Source organism: Aphidius gifuensis, linkage group LG1, assembly GCF_014905175.1.
Source record: "Aphidius gifuensis isolate YNYX2018 linkage group LG1, ASM1490517v1, whole genome shotgun sequence".
Lineage (NCBI taxonomy): Eukaryota > Metazoa > Arthropoda > Insecta > Hymenoptera > Braconidae > Aphidius > Aphidius gifuensis.
This window is the reverse complement of record NC_057788.1, coordinates 20,344,476-20,360,023: the sequence shown is the minus strand read 5'-3', so window position 1 is coordinate 20,360,023 and position 15,548 is coordinate 20,344,476. Positions and strand designations below refer to the sequence as shown.

General features: G+C 23.0%; 2 protein-coding genes across 2 annotated transcripts in view; both read right to left on the bottom strand.

The window, feature by feature from the left end:
* Positions 1–14,315, bottom strand: part of LOC122860426 (ecdysone-induced protein 78C-like) — a 40,597-nt gene extending 26,282 nt beyond the window's left edge. The window contains exon 1 of the mRNA XM_044164243.1: positions 13,846–14,315. Coding sequence (XP_044020178.1) covers positions 13,846–14,125 — 280 coding nt within the window. The 5' untranslated portion in view covers positions 14,126–14,315. The remainder of the gene's footprint in view (positions 1–13,845) is intronic.
* Positions 1–15,548, bottom strand: part of LOC122851227 (probable deoxyhypusine synthase) — a 42,011-nt gene that overhangs the window by 18,066 nt on the left and 8,397 nt on the right. The window lies entirely within an intron of this gene.

Below are 15,548 nucleotides of genomic sequence, written 5' to 3'. Positions count from 1 at the left end.
GTCAATTATCGTTACATAATTTGAGATAAAAAAAAAAGTACATAAAATGATTATTTTATGTTGTTATTTTGTTTTTTTTTTTTTTCATACATCGATGTATGAACTTTATTATATTTTCTTATTTTCTAATTTTGTTATTATTATTATTTGTCTATTGAAAGTTGTTGGATTTTATGAAACAAGAAATAATAAAAAGAAAATATATTCGTGAGATTATTTGTTTAAAAATCAATGAAGAGAGAGTTATATTAAAAGAAAAATAAAAACAAGAGACATGTTTTCACTCGACGAAATGGATTATAAAGTTTAAAGGTTGTTAGTATCAAGATAATAAATTGCTTTGAATGAAAAATATATATCTATATCTAAAAAAATTAAAAGCACACACGAACTACACGAGTCAAAATATAAGAAAAAAAAGCTCGTACAAAATATGCCACAATAATATACTTATCTCTCCACTTGCGAATAAAAAATAAATAAATTACATATAATTTATCAGAAAATATTTAATAATTATCTTGGCAATAATATGTAATAATAAATTCAAAAAAAAAAAATAAAAAAAAGCAAACATTTCATAGAATATTTTAAAGGTAAATATTAAAAAAATTAAATTTGAAATAATAATAACATTGAGTCATTACAATACGATGATTGATTAATTTATTTTTAAATTAATTAATTTTCAATTTATCCAACATGTATGATAATAGTAAATTCAAAAAAATAAATAAATTATTAAATGCAATATTTATTTATCTTTTTTTTTCATATATACTCTTGTCATGATAATTTTTTTAAACATTTAAAATAGTCATTGAATCATTATGCTTACAATTTACTATATTTTGATAATTTTCACTATATGATAAATTTTATATATAACATTTAGCACCATAACAAATTAATTTATTTTTAACTATATCCAAATCAGTCAAAACATTTCCTCTTTAATTACTGTTATACCAATTTTCGAACATTGTTTTGACATCAAAATGGTTGACATGCTGATAGGCGCGTATGCTCATCAACGAGGCAGAGTCGCAGTAATTTTATCAGTATATATAGTGGGTAGGGGAATACTGTGGGCGGAGCATGATAACAAAATGATTAAGAAACAAATATACATGTATATATATATAAAATTAAAATGAATATTCATCATATAAAATAACAATTAAAATAAAAAAAAAGAAACAAGCAGACTGGTGAAATTAAAAAATTCAGATTCATCATCATCTAAAAGAACACGGATAGATTTTTTCTTTTTTTTTTACTAAAAAAACACCGCGATTTTTACGATGGCCCACAGCAATCTGGAAACGTGGGGGAAATGTATTAGAATTTGATATGGGCCATAGCAATTTTTCTCGATGAGCGCCGCCTCACGGCATTTGGACTTTTACCCTTGTACCATAGTAATTTTTAAAATAGCCATATGAAAACGTACAAAGCCAATACTAAATATTGGAAATTGACGATGCAAATTTTAAAGAAGTGAATATTAATATTTAATGAGACAAATCGTAAATTTTACAATGTAGAAAATTAAAAAAAAAATATGTACACTCGAAAAATTTGTTTGAAACATAATAAAAATTAAAATAGGCAATAGCAAATTTTACAATAGTTAAAAATTTTTTACCCCGCACCGCCCCCCCCCCACAAGCGGGAGGGGGCGGTGCGGGGTAAATACATGGTAACTATAATAGAATAAAAATTAAATAAATACACAGATAACGTTCAGACGATAATTTATTATAGAATAATTTATAATAATAATATTTTTACATCCAACTTTTTGGTATAAAAGAAAAACCTTGAGATGTTAAAATTTCTGACGTTATAACTGATGTATACTCAATAATTTTGTGGTGTGGAATAAAACCTAATTCAGTATCATTTGAGTCGATTAATTTATATGCATCAAAGTGTTCATCCTAATAACTTTTTATTTTCTTTGTATTGTTAACTGTATTATTAACTTTTTATCAATCATATTACGGTATTCTATCGGAATATTTTATTTATATTTTTTTTTAAATAAAATTAAAATTTCACTTGTAAATTAAAGAAAATATATTTTTAAAATCCCTTGATAACTTCAATAAAAGTAACACTGGCTGACTTTGAATAAAACACATTACACATTTCGCCGTTAAAATTTATTTCATGTCTGTGCACGTCTGATAGAAAGAATCGATTATCGACAAAGGCACACAAAGCTAAAAATCATCTGGAATTTCCAATGCGCAGAATAACGGCCGCGCAGTAATTTAATTTTTTTACTATGGCCCATTAGAATTTTCGCTAAGCCCATATTAACATAGGCTTTTGAATACTGCAGTCGGTAACAACGAGCATCGCGGCAAGTAGTAGATAAAGAATTGCTATGGTGCATTGTAATTTTTAGATGGAGACATTCGAATTTTTTTAACATAACTATTGTAAAATCTACAATATGCACAGCAAGTTCGACGCTGTGCTCAAGCAAAAATAAAAACCTATAAAAATTACTATGGTACATTGTAGTATTAGAAAAGAAGCATAATAATTTTTTGAATTTAAATTTGTAAAGATTCCATGTTACGTTGCAGTTTTTATTTTATACAAAGTAAAAAATCGAAATCTCAAATATTGCTATGGTCCATTGCAATTTTTTAATCACAACATTGTTTTTTTTCGTAATATTTAATGTAAAAATTGTATTAGTTGACCGATGTTTCTTGAATACTGTGGGACCGTAGTAAAATTTCGTGTAAATTTTTTTCCGTGAAGATCAATATATTTTATACAGGGCCAGCGTTTTCTTATTATTTTCCAAGCATAAACGGACGTCGACCTTATAATCATTAACGCATCCAATTTTCATAAGACAACAACAAAAAAAAAATAAAATAAATAATAAAATTAAAAAAACAAATACAACTTCCAAGTCCATTCTTTAGTTTTTCCTTTTTTTTTTCATTTCCAAGAATATTCATTTATATTCATTGACAATTCACCGTTATTATACTGTCACAAATATCAAGTTCATTGTCATGTGAATTATGCAACACTGATTTACACTAATTAATTAAATAATTGATAATTTAAAATATAATTAGTGCGAAAAATTGTTAATAAAAAAAATTTTATAAAATGAATAGAAATATGAATTTATGATATAAAGTAATAGAAAAAAAATTGCAATAAAAAAAAAAATTACTACGAGAGAAGGAGGTGATATAATACGTTGAGATCCCACGTTCGATTAAGGATAATATAATGCAAGTATAAAGTTGCAAATCGTTGAGAAGAAGAAAGAAGAAAAATTTATGTACAAAAGTTTGCATGATGCCAACGACCCTGGGGCCCACAAGTGTGCTCGCAATTATTATCGTTAATACGGAAAACCGGAAAACAGAAATAAACATAATAATAAATAAATGAAAAATAATAAAAAATAAAAAAAAATATGCGCGCAAACATAGAGAACAATAAAGGCACAGAACGATGAGGTTCGGCGAATTTTGTCGCTTCGATGCCGATCCTCATATTTGTGCTTTTTTGTTCATTTTTTTTTTTTTTTTATTAAACCTCATTATTTATCCTTTGATAGCTTAACGAAAAATTTTATTATAAATTTATTCAAGTAAATAATATTGTGTTTTTGATATTCAAGTATTAATTTCGATAATTATTTTTTCTTTTTTATTTTATATATTTTTTATTGAGTCAAAGAAATTTTGTGGATATTATTTTATATAATCACGTTTTTTGTTGATAAAAGTTTTTACAATTTTAATAAGTACACTGTAATAATAGAAAATATATTATCATTAAATTTTTTTAATTAAACAAATAGCTTTTAAACAAAATAAAAATAAAGTTAAATAATTTTTTGTTGTAAAAAGAATTTAAGTGATTAATTTTGACTGAATACACTGTAACTGTCATATGATTTTTTATTCTTTTTGTTAACAACAAAACTAAAAGAAATCCTATTTTCGAAAAAATTAAATTTATCATAATTTTATTATTTTTTTTTCTCTGCGTGTAACGACTATTATTACAGTATGTTATTAGTATTCTGGGAAAACCTTTCCACTTCATTTTTTATATTTTTTCATCAAAAAAAAAAAAAAAAAAAAAAAAAAATCATATTGGAATAAAAAAATAAATTAAGAAGATTTTTTTTTAAGTTTATTTTTTTTATTCTATATGTATATATGTGACTAAATTTTTTCTATTTATATTTGTGGGAAAAAAAATATATAAATGTTTGACTTCTTGCCTGCCAGTGTACACATACCGTACCTAATATTTGACTAATATTATCCGTGTCGTTTTTTTTTTAAGTAACCATGAAAAGATTTTATTTTTTTGTTAAGCATGAATGATCACAATACATCTTTTAACAGCAGTCTTGTTGAGTGTTAAAAAAGATACCCCTTTATTGAACAAATTCAACATAAAAAGGAGGCAAAATCTTTCGTGACCCATTGAAAATAATTTAAATTATTTTGTTATTATTAAAATATAATAAATGAATTTTTTATTCTGTACTAAATCAATTTAATAATACGTGATTATATTCTTGATATCACAACTACAAATGTAGTCAAAATGTAGTCAAAATGGCTGTGACTATGACTTGACTACGAGCCGAGTGACGACGAGACTACATTCATGAATAGACCCTCGATACATGCAATGCAGATTAAGAAGAAATTGTTATGACATTCGAAGAATATTCAAATAAGGGTTTGAAATAATCTTGTAAAAATGTACAATTTTTAATGTATATAATAAACAAACTACCTTATGCATAATCAAGTTGAAAAGAAAAAATAATCTTGATGTATTATAAGGGGTAGTTTCTCAAAGAAAATTATATATTTTTAATGTTGTGATAAATAGAATTTTTTAAAAATTAGATATTATTATTTATTATATCTCGAAATGCACTTGTGAACATGATTCGCAAATATGCGAAAATACTTTTTTAAAATTTCTAAATTCGTACTATATTTTGGACGGCAATTTATTTTTAGTTTTTACCTAAAAAATTAAGAAGGTAATTAAGAGATTAAAAGTGACATTTTTGTTAAATCGAATTGGCATTAAAATACATGTGCAATAAACTCGAAATAATTTGTACTAAGTTGTAAAAAAAAAAATTTGAGTTGATACATCAATAAGAATAACAGAAAGAAAATTAATAACTTTAAAATTTTTATAAACAATTATCTGTTGTTTATAATGCTAAGTATTTTAAAATTATTTATCGAGTATATTGTTGTAAAAAACAATTTGTAAAATCAAAACTTAAATCTATCCCAACAAAAAAAAAAAAATAAATAGCAACAAAAAAAATTACTTACTCCGGATATTTGTTTTACTCCGAAATGTCATGCTTTTTTTTTTTTTCTAATTTTCTTCGGTAAAAAGTGAATCTTTTTTATATCTTTTAAGTGGTGTGGTAAATTTACTATAGAATTGGCTGTCTCATAATGTTGGATCGATTCAAAACCAGCCAGGAAAAATTTACCCCATTCTATTTATCTCCTTTTTTCTTATTCATTTTTTAAATTATTAAATTACTTTTCTGTTGTTTTTAATAATAAACTTTTTCTTCCCGCATATGTATACTTTGTTGAAAATATATATAACGCAAGATAATTAGTACAAATAAAATTACTCCAACAACTTCAATGTTGATGGAAAAGCTCATGTTAAACTCCCCAAGATTTCCTGTACACTTCTCTCAGCCCCAACACGAAAACTTTCTTTAAACTCACAACATTAAAAGAAAGAAAAAACAAAAAACCTTATAAATAATTGACAATTACACAGAGAAAAAAAAGCCCAATAAAAATTATTGTGCAGAATAATTTTCTACAACCTCAATCACTGTTAATTTTTATGAAATTTTTATTATTTTCTCTTGTATATGACAATTTGTTAAAACAACACGCCAAATTAAATAAATTAAATTTACATTGAAAAAAAAAATCCACAATTACAATAAAACGTACAATTAAATCTATGCATAAGAAAAAATAACAATAAAATAAACGTAATAATTGTCATAAAAAAAGTTTTTTTAAAAAAAGGATAATTATTTAAATACTGCTTGAATAAATAAAATCTAACCTTTGACATTTCATATAGATTCACACGACGCCACACCCATATATATATATATATGCAATTGAATCGAGGTTTATTTAAAAAAAAAATAATAGAAAAAAAAAAAAAAATGTAAAAATGAGAACGAAATGAAACTAGAAAAGAAAGGTTGAGTGTTGAGAGAGTTGAGAGTGGGTGAACAAAGAAAGCGAGTACTCATGTTGAGTCCGATGCCTGGAGAAAAAGACACGACAGATGAGAATTGAGAATGAAAAAGGTAAATAAAATATATGAAAAAAAAAAATAAATAAAAAATTAAATTAAATAAAAAAAATGAAAAAGAGAGAGAGAGAACATAAATGAAAGCGGTAAAAGAGTTAAAAAAAATAAATAAAAAATAAATAAGAGTAAAAAGGGACAGTTGTTTCTTTGTCGGTGAGCTGCTGCACATCACGACGAATACTCGTTATTCTACCACAGGACAGAGAAAAGCCGATCGAAATCGTGAGAATGCCTGAAGCAATTCAATTGGATCATTTACTGTTGTTATAACTTTGTACGGTTATTGTCACTTTAATATACTAAGTGCAATTTATTATTAATTTATGCATTATTAATTTTTTTATTTGCAAATTTAAAACAAATAAATATCAATTTATTTTACATATATAAACAAATGTTATTATTATTTTTATTATTATTAACAATAGAAATATTGATTATTTGTTTTATCAGCTCATTAGCTTCATGTATATAATCAAGGTATTTTTTTTTTCTTTTTATTTATTTATTTATAATTTAGTCACGATGACTTGACAGTTTTTATTTTTTAACAAGATAATTTTTTTTTTTTATGTTTATTTATCATGTATGATAAAAATTAAAGAAATAAATATTTTTAAAGTTAATAATTTATAAGGAAATGTAATGTATTTTAGATAAATTTTTTAATTTGTGAAAAAAAAAATTAAAAATATTAATTTGTTAAATAATTTTTTTTCCTTAGAAATTAGATAGATACTTGTAGCAATATTTTTGATGAGAAAAAACAAAAATCTAATGACTCAAAGTCATTAAAAAAAAAAAAAAAAAGTAAATGAATAAATAATGTTTTTACTTCGGGGCATTATTTTGTAGGACACAATAAGTGCATGTGCAAGAAACAAGCAAAGAAAGTAGATATAATTTTGAAAAAATATAATAATAATAATCAAGAAAGAGAGCAAAAGAGAGACAATTGCAAAGCTGGAGGCAACACATCCAAAATTAGATAGTCTAATATTGCAATGCGGAACAGATTGTAGTTATTCTTGGCTGACCAGGCAAAGGACCCCTCTACTTACTGGGTTAAGTCGTTTACTAACGTTTTTTATTATTTTATTTTTTTCATCATCTCATATATATATTTTCCTCATTTTCCGCATTTTATTTTATTTATTTTTTTCAACTTAAATGGATTATCTCAGTGATGATGGTATATATTGAGGCAGGTCATATAATATGTCTGTCAAAAAGTTAATATAAATTCACCATATTTATCAATAAAAAAAAATTATTTAAGAGATAAAATATTTCACTATATTGACAGCATAATTTTTCTATATTTTTTTATCATTTTTTTCATGTCAGTTTAATAAAAAAAAAAATAAATAAAAATATACTATACTGACATTAAAAAATAAATATGAAAATATTATTAATTTTGATAAATAAACAACTGAACAATTATGAAATAAAAAAAAATATTATTATTATTATTATTAAAAATCAAAATATCATTTTTACAGTAAAAAAAAAGAGGAGGAGAAGGAGAAGGAGGAGTTAGAAAAAAGGGAAAGAGAGATGAGATAAAGATTACGTGTAAATTCAATGCGTTTTCTCGTGGTATATAAAGACTTATAGACTTCTTCCGCGTTCGCGCAATAGTTGTGGTGTTACGAGTGATAGTTGCACTCATGATTTTAACGTATATATATATATATAAAAATTATTTATATAAATACATAGGTATATAAATATGCGGGTTAGAGACCTTTCAATTGTGTATTCATAACTCGTGTGGCGCCCTATTACAATTACATAAGATCTTTCTATTAATTTTTTTTTTTTAATGAATAATTTATATGGGTGCGGGTTTAGTTTTTAAAAAATTGAAATAATAATAATATAAAATAGAAATATATATTTTTTTGGTTTCAAGTATTTTTCAATCATTTTTAGAGATGTTTAGAATAAATAAATAATTTTTATTGTTAATGAATTGTTAAAATTTTGTGTTTATTTATGTTGGTGGTTTTTTTTTTTTTTTTTTTTTGTTATAATATAAAGGCAAGTTTCTCATGCAATATAAATTGTTGCAGGTAATTTATGTGCAACAGGAAAACGATTGTGGACCAGCTCCTGCACACTTTCACTTATGTACCGATCGATTTAAACATGAATAATATATATATATATATATGAAATATGTTTTTATATATTAAACTATATAAATGAGTATATGCTGCAGCTGTAAAGGTTCAATTGAGAAAGAAGATAATCTTGTTATTCAACTTATGTTGTATATATTTTTTATAATTTATAAAACCAACTGCACTTTTATAAATTTTTATATGTGTTATGGTATACATACACCTTCCGCCTTTCTCAAAATGAATAAATTAAATAACAATTTAAATTTTTTAAAGTCAATTGTTATATATTTTTTATTAAAATAAATTTCATATTTGTATATATAAAAATATATTCTGCAAAATAAATCATTTTTATACATTTTTATACATTTGTATAGAGAAATAAAAATTTAATTAAAATATAAATTTAATATTTTAAAATATGATTATTTGTGATTATTTTTACATCAAATAATGGAAAAAATAAATTGAGCATTTATCATTTATTTAAATACATTGTATTATAGATTTTAAAATTTTATTTTATTATTTTAAATAAAATTTTATTTACTACAAATAAATCAATATTTCAATAAAATAATTTTCATATTTATGTCAAATAAGCAAAAAACAAAAAACCTTGCAATTCAAAGTCAGCTAATTAATTAATTTTATTTTTGTCAAATTAAGATTTTTTATAAAAATCAAATGAATCAATTTATTTGTCCAACTCTTATCTCTGTATATAAATATCATAAATAATAATTAAATTGTTAATAGAAAAAAAAAAATTTCGATTAGATTTTTAACTTTATACATTTGTTGTGTAATTTTTGACCTGCCTCACAGCTTGATGAACATAAATGTTAATATGCAATATTCAACATATGTATATATTTGTTAAATATAAATGTATATGTACATATATACAGATAATATACACGTGACACAAAGGCAAGGTCTTTAAACGGTTGAAAAGAGAGACGGCCCTCAAGCCAGCTGTTGTCGACAAGGTCGAGGCCTCGATCACACACCAACACAATATATGAATCTTATTATTGCATTGGTACATTACGCACGTGCGTATATATATATATATATTTATTCTCTTTGTATATATAAAATTATATACATGTACATATTTTTGTATATTAAAAATGCAATACACTCTCGTTAAATTCATTTCAAAAGTAACTAAGTAGAAATTGCCCATCGTGGTCAGACACAACTGCTGGTAACATATTATTTTTTATTCTTCTTTGTATGGATATTTATTTATTAATTAATTTATTTATTGGCCAATAAATGCATTCACGTCAAGTGCAATATTAAATAAACATACTCAAGTACTTGACTCATTGTTATATATATTATTTTTACAAAATTAAATTCATTGTTTTTTCTTTGTTTGTTTTTTTTTTTTTTTTGTCAATAATTAAATTGTATTTTTGTATTATTTAAAAAAAAGCAATTTTCAAAAAATTAAACTTTTTCTTTTCAATTAAAAATATTAAATAATTATTTTATATAATTTTTACGGTTCAGTGCAGTGTATAACAGGTTTATCTTGAAATAAATAAATGTATTTTTTTTTTTTTTTTTTGATGTGTAAATTTCCATTTCAATTGGTGATGAATAAATATTAGAATTAAAATAAAAAGTTTAATTATATAAAATATAATATGTTAATGAGTTACAAATGTTATTTGGCACTTGATTGTAAAACTACTTTGTTTTACAACTTGGTAATAGAAAGAGGAGTATAAAAAAGGTAAAAAAAAATTAAATTAAAAAAATATATATTCACATCATGAAGTCACACATGAATCTTTTAACTCCCATCACTACATTCCACACATTTATATATGCATTTATCTTTGATTGTGCGGTTTGTATTTGTGCGTGTATATGTGAGTGCATTAGTAGCATCGCTTCAACGATGATATACCCTCGGCTCAACTCGAGTTCAATGACCCTCCATTGCACGTATTACCATACATTTATAAAAAAAACATAAATATATATATATATATACTATTTTTTATTTATTTTTAAAAAATATATATTAGATAAAAAATAAAAAGTTTTTTAAATAACAAAAAAATAGTATTTTGTGTAACAAGGGCAGAAAATTGAGAATTGCGGATGAGTGGGTGCGCGCGCAGCGCGCACACACACATCCACAATTCTCAATTTTTATGCCCGAGTTACACACACTATTTTTTGCCATGAATGTTTCGAAACCGAGATTTTGATGCATGTGACTTTAATAATCAATTAAATTAATAATAATAATTAATTGAATCAATAATAATAATCAATTAAATTAAAAATAAAAATTAATTTAATCAATAATATCAATTAATTTAATAAACAATAATAATCAATTAAATCAATAATATAATTAATTAAATTAATATCAATAATCAATTTAATAAACAATAAAGATCAATTTAAAAAATGATAATAATCAATCCAATAAATAATAATAATAATCAATTAAATTAATAATAATAATAATTAATTAAATCAATAATAATAATCAATTTAATAAACAATAATAATCAATTAAATCAATAATAATAATCATATAAATCAAAAATAAAAATTAATTTAATCAATAATATCAATTAATTTAATAAACAATAAAAATCAATTTAATAAATAATAATAATCAATCCAATAAATAATAATGATAATCAATTTAATTAATAATACTAATCAGTTCAATAAATAATAATTAATTTAGTTTATAATAATATTCAATTGAATTGATCATAATAATCAATTTAATTAATAATAATAATAATTAATTTAATTTACAACAATATTTAATTGAATTAATAATTATAATCAATTAATAATAACAATTAATTAAATTAAAATTTAATAATGACATTAATCAGTTGAATTCATTATAATGTGGTCTATTGACTTAGGACCAACGAACATACGTCACACAAACACATACACGACAATAAAATATCAAGCCAACGTGACTCTTGAATAATGTTATTTCCCCGGTGCTAATCCACCGCCGGGAGTGCACAAAATTTTCGAAGTGTGTAGAAAAATTTTCTACACAGTTCTCTACCACGCCGAGAGTGTATAGAATTTTCGCAGTGTCTAAAACTACGCCGACAGGAGAAGTTCCGGAATATGCCGTTTTCGAGGCTGAACGCATGCATCGAAAATCGAGGTTTCGATACATGAATGGCAAAAAATATATATTATTATTTTTTTTTTTCATTTTATAATATTTTTCTTTCTGAGTTCTTTGAATGTTTGATTTAAAATCAGATAAAAGCGATTAAACTGAGTGGTCTAATTATAAAAATAATATACAATGTGTATTGAAAAAATAAATATAAAATTAATCAATATATTTATTTTAAATATATATTTAATACAAAATAAATGATTATATAAAAAAATAGATTAAATAAAATATTTATAAAAAATCAAATTAAAAAAATGTTTTGTAAAGTTGTAGACAATGTTTTTCATTGAGTGCAATGTACCTGGTTTGAGTCATGAGTCATGAAACTTGTGTATGTCTATAAAAAAAAATATATATACCTGTGTATATATACTGAATCTACTATACGCATCATTATATAAAGAATATATAGAAAATCAAATCAACCGGTTCCTTTATCTATCTTGAATATTTTTTTATATTTTTTTATTACACTTTTTTTTTTTGTTTGAATTTTGAAATTTTATTTTTTCATTATTAATTTTTTTTAAATAACCAAACAACCTGTTTAAATGAAAACTTGTTTTTTTTTTTAATTTATGATTTAATTATTATTTTTTGACCTATTTTTTATTATTGATTATTGTTTGATTATTAGACAGTATTGGTGACTTTTTATTGTGTTATATAATATTTGTCTTGTATCCTTATTCTTTTTTTTTTTTTGTCAGACATGAAATCTAAACCCACAGACAATTTAGTGATTCAAAAAATATATTTCCTTTTTTTTTTTTTTTGTGTTTACTCGAGGTTGTTTGTCTGCCAAAAAAGAGCTCAAATAAAATGCAAAAAAAAAAACGACATGGAATATAAAATCATTGATTTTGTAGGTGACGGAATTTTGCACAGTGGAAACTGATCATCGGGCCTTGACCCGACGCATATTTGTATTCAAAGACGAGATTTCGATCAGATTCTTTTTTTTTTTTTTATTATTATTATGTATATTAAGAAAAAAAAAAAAAAATTCCAGACTTTGGCAAAATGGATACCAAAAAATCTTTTTACGAAATAGTAGGTTTTGTGAATATATAATATTATAGAATATTTTCAGTGGAAATATAAAATTATATTTATAAACATGAATAAATAAATAAATAAGTTTTTGTTTTTATAAATAATTAGTAGCTTATCAATGTTTGTACTTTTAAATTTGTCGTTGTAAAATTAAAATTAAAAATACACATTTTAAAAATTAACTTTTTAAATTGAAATTTAACGTTTTAAATTTTCGTTTAATTTATATAAGTTGGTAAATTTAAAATATAACAATTTACTTAAATTAAATTCAATTAGCAATATAAATTTGAAAAAAAAATTTTTTTATTCTGTCAAATAATTCAAAGTTACCGAATTTAATAATGTAATAATTAATTTTACATGTTTACAAAGATAACAAAATAATATATCATTAAATTTTTTAATTATGTTTATTTTTAATTTATGAAAAAGTTATTTAAAATTTACTTCCATTTTATCAACCTAATTTGAGCTATACACGTTTTTTTCTAAAATAATATAATGAAAGAGAAAAAAAAAAAAAAAAAAAACAACGAGTTCGACGACATTGATAACTTAAAAACTTATTGATAAAAAATAATAAAAAAAAATATAAATAAATAACTTGGTCAGCATGCTATTGGGTTATTCCGACAAATGAAAATTACGCATTAATTTTGACTAGGTTAAATTTGGAAATCCCCAACCGATATAGAAAAAAAAAAAAAAAAAAATCACACGTGCCATGATAACGTATTGTTTCGTTATCGAATACCACATTCAAAGATTGATAGTTCTCTTCCTTATGATTTTAATAGGTTACGATAAAAATAAATTAAAAAAAAAAGTTAAATTCAAATCAAAACAAACTAAATAAAAAAAAAAAAGAATTTCAAGACCTTGAACTTGGATATTTATCTAACCAGGAAAATCATTATACATATTTAAAAAAAAAAAAAAGAAATTAGGTATTGAGGATTGAAAAATTAAAAATATATCCCAAGTTATAATTATAATAATCTCTTGAGAGGAAAAGAAATAAATCAATTAATAAAAAAAAAAGAAGAAGAAACGAACCTTGCTTAATGGCGATACCAGTGGTCACTTGTATATGTTGTAAATTATTATTTGTTGAATTAACAGTTATATTTCCTGGTGTACCAGGAGGTGGTGATACACTTGCACTACCAACTGAACCAGGATCACTAAATCCTTGTGTACTATTATCCTCAGGACCATCAAAATAACTAAGATTAAATTCATTTCCTGCATCAAATGATGCATCTGATGTCAGTGTGTCTGGTGTTGTACTACAAAGTCCAGTCGTCAACGACTGATCAATTTTAAATACATTCATTATTATTTTTTTTTTTTTCTAAACTATTACTATCAATTGAACATTCTTAATCACTTTTTTTTTAAACAATTTAAATACTTTTTTTCTGAAAATATAAATTTTTTTTTTTTGTTAAACTAATATCACTCGTTTTTTATATTAAAAAAATTTATTCAATTATTTATAACACTTTATTTGAGCTTTGATTTTTACACTTTTAAAGTTTATTTTTTTATATCACTTGTATTCATATTCTGGAAAATAAAATTATGATGGAGGTAAAAAAAAATTAATATAAAGATTCGTAATTTTTCTTTTTGGCAACTTTTTGTTTATATTATTATTATTATTTATATATTTTTTTTTCGTTAAAAAAAAATTGTGGATAGTAGTTGGATAAAGACAGAAAAAGAAGTGAGAAAAAGTGAATGTCATTGCCGTAATCTTCGGACGTTGACTTCTTGGAGGTTCCTTTTTTTTTTTTTTTTCTCCTCTTATACTCAGTGGTTGAGATTTTTTATTTTTTCTTTTGTAAGTTTTTTTTTTTTTAATGATATTTTGTCTCGTGTATTCAAAAGTTGGAATATATTTTAGGAATATTTGTTCAGCCATAATTTACTTATTTTATTTTATATTTTTCGTTAAACTTTTACTCCGAAAAAAAAAGCCAAAAAATTAATTTTACTTTAAAGATTTTTTTGAGAGTGAAGCCATTTATTTATATTAGATTTATTTATTATAGAAAGTTTTTAGACAATTTAATTTGTAGATGTTAAAAGTTTGGTTTAATTTTGTTGGTAGTTTAAATTAGTAAAGTATCATTTGTCGTTTGTTGAAACACAAGTTCCGCGTTCCATCACTCTGTCAAAAAACCATTGCATTTGTCTTGTTAATTTAAGACTTGTAAGAATGAGTTTTTATTTTTTAATTCTTGTTAATATAAATTCAAAATTAAGACATTTTAAAATTATCATTGAAAAAAGATGATGAAAAAAATTACCAATAGCTGATATGTAATAATAGTTTACAAAAGATAATAACTAATGTACGTAGCAAAACTTTTGGAAATCCCCAAAAGGCAAAAAATAAAATTGAAATTTAATCACTACTCAATTTTTCTAATTTAATTTTAATTGTTCACCTTGATTGAGACAGTCCTTGACATTCTTTCCCTCAGATAAATAAATTATTAAAAACCCTCAAATTTTTCTCAATCCATTTTTCATTAAATAATAATAATAATTTACATCACAAAAAAGCAGCCAAAAAGAAAAATAAATTAAATTTCCACTACATTAAAAAATTAACATGTTAAAAACATGATTTTTCAATAAAAAATTTACCTTCATTAATTGAAAAAACAATCCTTTAAATTATCACCACTTAACAACCACGTGTCTTGTAAAATTAAATAAAACTGACAAAAAAAAAAAAAATAACCACA